We start from the raw sequence: 11,008 nt of genomic DNA, 5'->3' as shown, positions 1-11,008 counted from the left end.
GTGAGGTGTCCCCGGCCGCCACGGTGCCCGGCCGGGCGCGGGCCCGGCGCCGCCGGCCTGCCCGGGAGCCTCGATTTCCTTCGGTACCAGCCCGTGCCCACGCTGGTCCTGAAGGAGTCTCAGCCCGGGAGGGGCGCGGGGATCCCAGATGTTCAGTACCTCCCCGGGAGCGCAGCAGTGGCACACCGGCCTCTCTAGAGAAGGGAAGGGGGTTGAAGCATCAGGTTAGTGACGTATGTTAAATCTGCTTTTTCTGGTGCTTATTTCCGTATTTTCCACTAAAAGTGAACAGCATACTCAGCTTGTTTGATGCACTTTCTGATGTTAGCAAAAGGATGGCACTTTTCAAAATCACAAGGGGTGCCCAGGAAGCGTTCAAGCTCTTCCTTCCGAAGCAAATAAGGATGTAGGCAAGATCATTCCTTTAGCAGGGGCATTCAGGATACTTAATAAACCAGAGCTCGCCCTCAATTAAGTCCTCCAGCTACTGCTGAAAATCCTACATTAGTTGTGGCTGTGAAGGAAAAGACGCCACAGGAACACCCAGGCAAAGGGAGAGCTCCCAAGGGAACAGTGCAGAAAAAAGAAGAGATGGCAGGCAGGAGGAGCTGGACTACACTGGGAACAAGACAGACCTCCGTTAGTGCAGGCAGAAATGGGAAAAAGAAGAGAAGAGTTGTTCCATTTTTGAAAGAGGCAGCAGATAGAGGAGACTGAATCATATTACCCAGTCACAAGAACAAAAAGTCCTACCACGATGAATAAAAGTAGACTCTTTCTACAAGCTCTCACACAACATAAAGCTGGGGTAGAAGTACCTACCTTACAGGTAAACCAATTCTCAACAACACAACTGTGGGAAAGAATAGCCAGTATGCACTAGAAACCACAGTTACTTAAGAGAGGTTTCTCACCTTTCCAAACAGAAGGATTACCCAACTTCCTTCAAAGACACTCAAATACTTTGTGGAATAGTTTTTGTGGTTGTTGCTCACAACAAAAAAAACTATGGCTTAGCTCAGAAAGCAGGGTAACAGCAGCAAAGAGAACAGCTAAATAGAACAGACAGATAAGATTATGTTGGCTACCTCAAAAGCACACCTACTGCAGACCATAGACTAAATCTCTGGATCCAAGTCCCTGCTAGGCTGCTCTGTCAGTCAAGAAAGGTTAAAGATTTTCAAAATACAAGTTAGGTTACCTTTGTGGTAATACAAATTGTGTATAGACTTAATGAAAGATCAAAATGCTCTGTGATTCTTATTAGGAAATGAAGTTATTTCCATGAACATGAAAAACCACTGCAGCCAATGAATTGCTCTACAATTAAAGGAAAAGCCCAGAGAAAATCAAAACCAGTTGTCTGCAGTGTACCTGTAAGTACACTGACACCTGCTACAAATAGAGGCACACTTGCAGGGCATGGGTGGAAGGTAGCAACAGCTCCATATAATACAAAAGCCATTTGCTGATACAGTATTTCCGTGGTTCAGGAATCCTACACACTTGGTGAGGATCACAACTACAATGCAGAACAAAAGTACAGAGACCAACATGACAAATAAAAAGTTATGATGCTGGAGAAAAATCACAGAAGACAAAATATAACACTTTATTAGTGTTCTATTTCCATTTAATGCACTGATAAAAGAGAAAACACTTTAATCAATACCTAATATGGTTACTGCATTAACTAAGTATTTTATCGATAAGGCTGACCCTTAAAAGTTGGACATAAAAATAAAACAAAGCCTGATGCTATAAGAAAACAGCTTGATCACAGAATGTCAGTTTAAACAAGATCAGCAATCATATTTGCTATCCTCTGGATACAAAATATTATAGAAATCCAAAGTCCTTTACTATTATTAAACAAATTAAGCTTCAACATCCCTCTGAGGTAGGAGAGGGTCTTACCATCATTTTATTACAGATGAGGAAAAATTATGCACATACAGAAAAACTGACTTGCTGTATGTCACCGAGTTAGTGGCAAAGTTGGAAACAGGACTCACACCCACTCACCTCTTAATAAAACCTCAGTTCTCCTAACAGAATGGATGGTGTGAAATTTGTCTGTAAAGATTTAATGCCAAGGATTGTCAGAGGATATAATCGTAATTGTGTAAGACAAAGACTGCTGGGCCAGACACATTTGGTTAAGGTATACTTCATCAGTATTTCTAAGAGTCAATTGTGTCTGAAAATTAAAGAACCTCGAGGAAAAAAAAAATATCTAATCAAAACCACAATAAGCATTGCCTATTCCAAGCAGAATGAAGCTTTTCAATAACACCATAGTATCGGTCCCTCCAATGCCCTCCCAGTCTCGGTCAGTTATTTTATATTTTAACCAAGAAGTGCAAGAGAGAAAAAGTCAGCAGAATGGAACATTACGATAGGATAAATGTCTCCTGTTCCAAAAACTAAATGTCAAGGTGAAGGTTAAACATTTAGTTTTGTCTCGACATTTATCAAGCAGTTGGAGGCTGCTACCCTGCAGAGCTCTCTCTTTTGACATTATTGCCTAATTAACACTGATACTGAAAAGCTGTTTAACATAAGACATTCACTCAAGGCACCAAATCTCCTTCTCCATAGAAAGACTGAGGCTGTTTTGCAATATGTGAGGACCCCATTACAGAAACATGCAACCCTTTATTACAGTACTTGTGTATAGACGTCAGTTAATGTTTTCCATTCATTCTCTCAGTCTGCTAATATAATATTTGAATGAGCAAAAGTTCATGTAAATTTAGGAGTGAAGAGGACCGTATGGTTTCAAAAAGAGCTCCAGCAGCTAGTGAATGCTCGCTGATGTAGTTAGAACTCATACATTACAAATGAGGCAAAAAGGCATTTCTTCCTCCTAAAGGCTACTATAAATTCACAGGCACATCAGTAAACACATCCATTGGTGATGGTCTATGTAGGAAGCCATTACACGTCTCTTGCAGACAAATGCATAAAATTAGAAAACTATATTGTCTTAATAGGGATCATAATTTGTGATATTTGAAGCCAGCAAAGATGAGTCTTAGGAAGCACAGCTGTTCACTCTCTCTAGAAGTGGACAGCTTACTACAAATAAGTGAATGTTGCATTTCAAAACTGCATTATCCTTTTCAGTGCCACTTTTTCTCCATTATACCAGGCTGTAAAAATATGTTCTAGAATGTTCTTGTCAAAACAATCTATAGCTTTTAATTAAGTAAAGGATGATTAAGATGAGAATACAAAGCATGTGTTACATCAAAACTACAGTATTCAAAATTATCAGAACCTGGTAGTACAGAGACTGTATAAATCAAGATGCCATGATTTTGGTGGAAAGGACATTCAATTAACATCCTGTATTGGAGCAGTTCCAGATAAGCAGGACTCTTAAGAGAAAATAAAGTGTTCTATCACATGGATTATAAAAATGTTCAACCCATGAACTGTGTAAGTGATGGCTGCATCCATGTCTACATTTAGACTTAATGAGGCTTCATGTAAATTATTCAATTATGTAAGCACTCAGGTAAGAAATAACTGAGGGCATTCCAGATTTTATCAGAAACCCGAGTATAGAAGCCCTACCTAGGGAAGGGCTCTCTAATACTACAATCATTTTAGCCTTGTGCATGTCCGAATAGCACACTTCCCAGAACACACCTACACAGAGGATTTCCTGATGTTCTCCCATTCCTATCTGTCCACCAGTGGAGGGAACTATAGAACTGCTAGTCAAATCCAACCGGGATCTCTCAGCCACATCCTGAAAATCTTTTTGGGACAAAGAACACCAGGACCATGGTTTTGAAGCATCTTTTGAATAGACAAAGCTTTAGTGTTTATGCAATTAGATAAAGAATAAAGCTTACAGACTGACAGAGTGTTCTGTCCACAGTGGCCAAACATTGTTTAACATCATTCCAGTTCTAGTCATATCCTAATCTAAAAGCAGATGTTTTGTGATCAGTAGTAATTGGGGATAGAGAAGGGAGAATGAATGGGATGAGAGAAGAAGGTGAAATGAAAGGTGAAATGAAAAGGGTATCTGTACATATTTAAAAAACATTCATAACTGCTTACAGTTCTTACTGATACTCCATATTCTACAAATACCAAGAAGTTATTCTGCACTTTTAAAAAGATTCTCACAACCCTAATTTAATCTAAATTCAAATCAGATATTAATACTACTTGTTGACTATGGGAAACGGAAAAAGAAAACCAACTAAACCAAAACACAAGCTTTTCTCTGCTTCTTATAGTGTGATAATTCACAATTTTAATCCATTTCATTAATGAATCCTGGGAGTACAGAATCCAACTATGGAATGAAAGCCTCTGGACTAGCACACAGATCTGACACTCATTCTCTTGCACGCACTCCTTCCCATACCCGTACTCCCCAGAGCAAAGAAATGCAAAGATGACATTTTTCTGCTTATAACTTCTTTTAAACACGGTTTTGCAAGGCTACCAGCATCACTTACTTAATCTGTTAACATTCACTATGATAGTAACAAGAAAAAAATAATATAAATCATTTGCCAAGAAACAGAAGTGCCACACATGAATTTTAAATGGCAGTCTTATTTGTGACAAGGTGAAAAAAAGTACAAGAGAATAAACTGAAGCTATTAAGTACAGCACAAAGACCCTATAACTACAGGCTCTGCTGGTAGCTTCAAAGCACCCACCACAGTGTAATTTAAATAATATCAGTGGAGGGAAAAAATAATAAAAAAAAAAATCCACATCACACTATAGCAGAATTAAAGAAAAAAACCCACAAAAACCTTTGTCAAAACTAATCTCAGCAGCTGTATTTTCACTGGCACAATAGAAAAACCAGCTGGAAAACAACAACTTACAGAAAGCAATATAAAAAGGAAAGATGTGATTAGAGTTTTAAAGAGGCCTTTCACAAAAAGGCAGGTGCATTACTGTGGCAATGCTACTTCCTGAAAGTGAGGAGAATTAAGTGAATGCTTGCCACATGTAGAGGCCTGGCTAGGCAATAAAATCCTGAAAGTTTGCAGCCATTAGTGTTTTCTTACCAAGCCTCAACAATTTCATTTTCAAAAGCCTAAATGAGTGGAAATAATTTTTTTTTGTTCCCTCCCCTGCTTCTATTACTACCAAACCATCCACCATCTTAATTCTACTTATGACTTCACTGTATTAATTTTGGATTATTTTCTTGTCAGGCTTTTGCAGTAATTTCCTTTAAAACTTACAGGTAGATTTGGCACTGGTCAAAGCAGTTCAAGACTAACCATCACAGAATCTGAAGCTTCCATGTTCATGTACAATGTGGGAACACAAAAGCAGTTGTGGAGCATGCTCCACCGCTGTCACATATCCACAGCTGCCAATGAACAGCCATCAAGTAGTAACTGTTTATGACAGTGGTAAAATTTGAATCTGCAACCTACAGCTGAAACATGCAAGCAAACATTTAAAAATACATTAACAACTTTTCATACTAAACTTGAAACTGTTTCCAGAGACCCAATTTGCAGAGCAGCCTTGACTCCTTCTGAAAGGCTCTTTACAATTAGCACCCAGCCAAGCACTCAGGAAAAAAGTGGTTATTTCAGTTTAAAATTCAGTATAAGCTACCTCTCTCCTGTGTCCAAAGCCTCTTGCAGTTTCATGCTAGAACAAGATTTTTATGACTATTCTTCTCTTCCCACTTCAAATTCTATGCTCTAGAAGGGATTCAGAACACAAAACTTGAATTCCCCCTTCAGTATGTGAACATTATCTAGCATTATAAAACGTTGTTTTGTCTATACTTCCCCAGTCACTGCAATTCTTCCCCCTGCTTGCTTGAGAAATTTAACATCAAATAGCACTTTTGGGCCACAGGAGGAAACTAATGTAAAACTAATTCCCCAGATTGCCATTGTTTATATAAACAGGTTTACACTATCACAAGCCTAAACAATGGCAACCCTGCCACAATCTGTTCCTGAAGTTTTCTTACTTGAAGAAGTTTCTTCCTTCACCATACCCATTTCTCCATCTCCCAAGACAAGTCATTAGACATATTTTCAAAAGTTTTCTCATTTTTCACAAGGGGAGGTTTTTTGATGACTTGACTCTTACCTCTTTGGAAGAGCTTGCCTTAGAATTAATGAGTTTTAAAGACACCTATCTTGGAACACAAACTTTTGTATGTGTACTGGGGGAAAGTGGTGGGAGAAATCACATGTGCAGGGCACCTGACTATTGGAGAGCTAACCACTTCTTCTGGGGGTTATCAGATGTAGTGTTTGCTAAGAGTAGTCATGTTCAAGTTCTCTCCACCCCCTCTTCAGTATCTCGATATAAAAACTGGAAGTTCCATTATACAAAACCCTAAAAGGGCAGGTATCTGGAAAAAGATTTTCAAATCATGCCATCTCGTTCAGGAAAAGCAGTACTTCTCACAGGAAGTAAGAAAACTGGCAAGTCATTAGATATGAAAGAATAACCGCAAACTGTCAGAATCGGTGTTCCGAATTCCATTCCTCACATGGCATGAAAAGGGGGCCAGTCTGTATTTAAAGCACATGGTGCAAAATTAACATCTTAGTTCTCAAAGCCCTTGGCCTTTAGTGTTGCTTTGTGCGCACAAATGCCCATCTGCATCTCGAGGGAGCCAAGAAGCCAAAGGAAGATCAATCCAGAGAGTCCAACTGATCCCTCCCTACTTCCTGATCTCCCTCAAAGAAAATCAATACAAGCCTTGACACCAAACCCTTTCTCCTCGACTGATATGCTAGTGGCCAAGCTGTCGGTCATCATAGGTGCTGTATCTCTTCACATGGATTCGGCGCACTCGGTCACGAAGTTCAAAACCCTCATCATCCTCACTGTGAGATGCCTGGCTTCGGCTCCTGCTTGTTGCTTCCAGCAGAGAGTTATCAGGAACCCGTGGTGTTTCATATAGTAAGACATTTAGTGTTTCCTCATAAATTCGTGCCTCGGGGAACTCAACCTAGAAAAAACAGCACATGTCCTTTTCCTGATCTATACAGGATAACATGACTGGAACACATACCCATAAGTAAAAAGATACTTGAGCCATAAAAAAGACATACACTATAAAGAAAGTAAAACAACTGTAAATGAGGAAGATGAGCAAAGCAGTCTAATTCCTAGCAGAGGATTACTCCCACCACCAAATCGCCTACATCACCCCTTCTTTTAGATTGTTCTAGAATGGAATACAGTATTTCTAATTCTTAAGTGCTAATGTTGGACCCTGGTCACCTTAACTTCTGACTTGCAGTGGTGCAGGTAACTCCTGAAGTTAGGGAAACTCTGTAGATTTGTCATGGTAATCACTATCATATTTTCATGCATGTAACTCATCAAAGGCAGGAAGACTATGAAAAGAATCTCTGGAAATGTGGGGAAATCAAGATAGGTTGATTATTGGGAATCTGCACTCCTGCTGAACTTTTTTTTTTTTTTAACAGATATTCTATAGTTTTGCACATAAAAGTACAATGATAAAAATATCGTGTTTCTAAACAGTGTTTGAGCTCAAGTTTCCATTTCATTAATTTCATCCCATCCATTTAAGTTATTCAGGTTGGGACAGATCAGTTTCAGTCTTCTCCTTTTTGGCATATATTTTCCAACACTGGAGAAATTTATACTCCCAGACACAACCATTTAGTCCAATTACATACAATGATTACATCAGCGCAAGTGAAACACAGTACAAAGTAACTGCAATGAAGTAAACTTATGCAGGTATAATTAGGAGCAGAATTAGATTTACTTTATTTAATTAGAGAAGAACTTAAAGGCATTTACATGCTTTAGGGACACAAAGTCCATCAACTTTCTAAGAGACTAGTGCTAAAACACACGTGCATTCAGAATTACCATTCTCAGTCTTTCCTTCTTCAAACCTGCGAACATATTTAGTCTTCTCGGAATTCTATCCGGTATGCGGCATCTTTTACCAAGACACCAGCTCATCCTGCAGCCCTCTAAGCAGCAAGCCACCCTACGAATTTCGATGTCACTGACCATCAATTCCAGTCAATATTCAGGAGAGCTCGTATCAAAGCTTTTCCAATAAATGACATTGCTTGCCTCTAGCAATTTGTCTTAAGTTATACAAAATCTGTGTCTTCCTCCAATGTATCATCAACCTGATTTTTTTTTAAATCGTAAGAGACAGGTGGATAAAACTCCATTACCTTGGTTTGCTTCTTCTCTGTAGCATACACTATAGAGGTACAACAGACTTCAGCAAGTTTCCGACCCTGTCCATAGAAAGACCAGCAGCAGATTTCATCCCCTATAACATCCTTAATGAAAAGAACTCTGCCGTTGAATCGGAGAGAGAGTTTATCAAACAGTTCTATGTTCTTCAGTAAGTTGTCATCTGAGTTACTGAAACACAGCAACAAAAGAAGGAATAAGGTTTTTCTGGTTTTTCAACTGGCCACCTCTACAGAATTTATATGCCTATTCCACCACAGTTTTAAGCATTGATCTAACTTCAGAACACAAATAAGTAGTGACTCATTGCCATATGCTGCCAAGAAAAGAGAGGGCAATAGCCAGTTCCAGATACAAATAAGATGCTCTGATCCCCATGAGCAAACACACCAGCCTTCAGAGGTCAAGTGATACAATTAATAACGACAGCACAATTTCCCAAATCATTACATCAACTATCTACAACTATCTCTTGACTGACGCTCAAGACGATTAAATCACATGCTAACTGCAGTTCTCTTTAGCTTAGTAACAGCAAAAGTCCAAAGAGTCCAAAGAGTCAACGCATGTTAGAAGGCCAGCTAAAAAGCAAGGTGTTCTGCATGTAACCACATACAAATTTAGGAAACTAAGTTTTATTGACAGCCAGCGCAATGTAGGATCTTAATTACTTTTCAAAGCAAGATCTAGATGTTCTAGAGAAAAATATACACCGTATTACAGCTTTAAAATATACACAGTATTACAGCTTTAAAATCAAGTTAAAATATACATAGTATTACAGCTTTAAAATCAAGTAAAGCTATCGGAAAGCTATTCTTAAAATTTAAAATATTTTACTTAAGTAACAACATCGTGGCCAATCAATGTCCAGTTTGATCAAGTAAAAAAAGAAAAAACTAAAAGCCTTACTCCTCCAATATTAGCTTGAATGCAGCTGTATCAAAAATAAGTACTCTGTGCCCCTTTGTCTCTTTTTATAGGTGGCTGGGAAATTACGTGCGGATATGTGGAAATTAGTGAACATATTATTGCCTAGACAACAAAGCCAACCTTGCTAGCTTTAACAGTAAAATTCCTTACTCTTTGGACCCAGAAGCTCAAGGTTCACACCTTGCTGCCAAGAACCTACCCAGAGACATGACATTGTACTTTTGTATGCAGTATCTTAACTTTTGCCAGTGGTCCAGGAAGGCTATGAAATACTTGCGAATCAAGACACTGCTAATAAGAACAGCCGACTGGGCTTTAGATAAAATACTTAGTCCGAGAAGTATTTCTGTTCAGATCTAAATCAAAAAAGCATGATGTGCAACCAGACAAAATCTTCAGCTCGCAAGAACCATTTGATAAAGCAATCTGGGATTCAGCCAGTGACAAGTCCCAGGCTCTATCAAGTGGCAGAGCTGGGAAAAGAATGTAGAAGTCTTCATTATTAGACCACACTGACAATGTAACTGAGAAAGCTCCTTTTATACTGTCGATTAGGGAGAACAGAAAGAAAAAAATCTTTGCTTGCTAGCAGCCAGTGTGGAATTTTAAATTAAGATTCCTCATTTAAATACCATCCAGGCATGCAGGTTCATGCACAAGGAATAATCAGAACCCTACAGCTAGTTGAGATGCCAGCACCTCCTGGTATCTAGGATTCTGTTGCTCTCATTACTAGTATGTTTACATTTCCAGGCCCATGGTGACTAATATGCTATTCTGTGCTTGCTTTAGCATCACTGCCGTAAGCTAAAGGGTAACACAGGGAGGAGTGCAATATGACTGGCAGATACAGAATGCAGTCTGCTGAAAAACAGGCTACTCTTCAGCACTCCCGCAGGCAGCGTTTCCTGACTACCTTAAATATCATGATTGTTAGAATCCATCTCTCTGACAGATAGACAATCAGTTTGTCTAGAGAAAAAAAGCTTCCAAGATTGCATCTCAGACCGAAAAGGCTGAAAATGAGGATTCTGCATAGCATAAAGGATTACTCACATCGCTTCAATGACTGGTTTGGGAAAATCCAAAGCCATTCTGATAGCATCGTAACAAAGGGATCATGATAGTTATAGCATAAAACTAAATAAGTAATGTTACTTTATACAGGAGGAAAGCCAGTAAATTCTTGCCCTGGCCCTATCTGGGTTGTTTGTTCCTGAGCAGAACAGATACTTTCCTTTGTAACCAAATAATTAATTTGTTTAGAGGCACTGGGGGTGCTGGAGCATCAAGAATTTCTGTAGGTCAAAGAGTGCTGGCAGAGGTATATGCAGACTCAAAAGTAAAGCTAAACCGATGAGGTAAGGATTATGGCTGCATTAGCTTTGCATCAGCCACTATTAATAGCCTCATCGTTCTTAGCTCTTGTCCCTTGTTTCTGTTCATTTCTCACACAACTGAACTATACACTAGACTTCAACAGATACAGTTTGTTGTGTTCTCCCCTGTCCTGGTTTTGGCTCAGATAGAGTTAATTTTCTTCCTAGCAGCTGGTACAGTGCTGTGTTTTGGATGCAGTATGAGAATAATGTTGATAACACCCCGATGTTTTAGTTGTTGCTGAGCAGTGCTTACACTAGTCAAGGACTTTTCAGCTTCTCATGCCCTGCCAGCGAGAAGCTGGGAGGGGGCACAGCCAGGACAGCTGACCCAAACTGGCCAAAGGGGTATTCCATACCATACGACGTCATGTTCAGTATAGAAACTGGGGGGAGTTGGCTGGGGACCGCTGCTCAGGAACTGGCTGGGCATCGGTCAGCAGGTGGTGAGCAATTGCATTGTGCATCACTTG

General features: G+C 39.4%; 1 protein-coding gene across 1 annotated transcript in view; it reads right to left on the bottom strand.

Moving 5' to 3' along the window:
- Nucleotides 1-1,583: 1,583 nt before the first annotated feature.
- The window catches only part of TNFAIP1 (TNF alpha induced protein 1), a 17,272-nt gene continuing 7,847 nt past the window's right edge, over nt 1,584-11,008 (bottom strand). The window contains exons 6-7 of the mRNA XM_009278273.2: nt 8,199-8,394; nt 1,584-6,979 (exon numbers count right to left, since the gene is read on the bottom strand). Of these exons, the coding sequence (XP_009276548.1) occupies nt 6,761-6,979; nt 8,199-8,394 (415 nt within the window). The 3' untranslated portion in view covers nt 1,584-6,760. The remainder of the gene's footprint in view (nt 6,980-8,198; nt 8,395-11,008) is intronic.

Source organism: Aptenodytes forsteri, unplaced genomic scaffold, assembly GCF_000699145.1.
Source record: "Aptenodytes forsteri isolate BGI_AS27 unplaced genomic scaffold, ASM69914v1 Scaffold66, whole genome shotgun sequence".
NCBI lineage: Eukaryota > Metazoa > Chordata > Aves > Sphenisciformes > Spheniscidae > Aptenodytes > Aptenodytes forsteri.
This window is presented reverse-complemented; position numbering and strand designations above follow the sequence as displayed.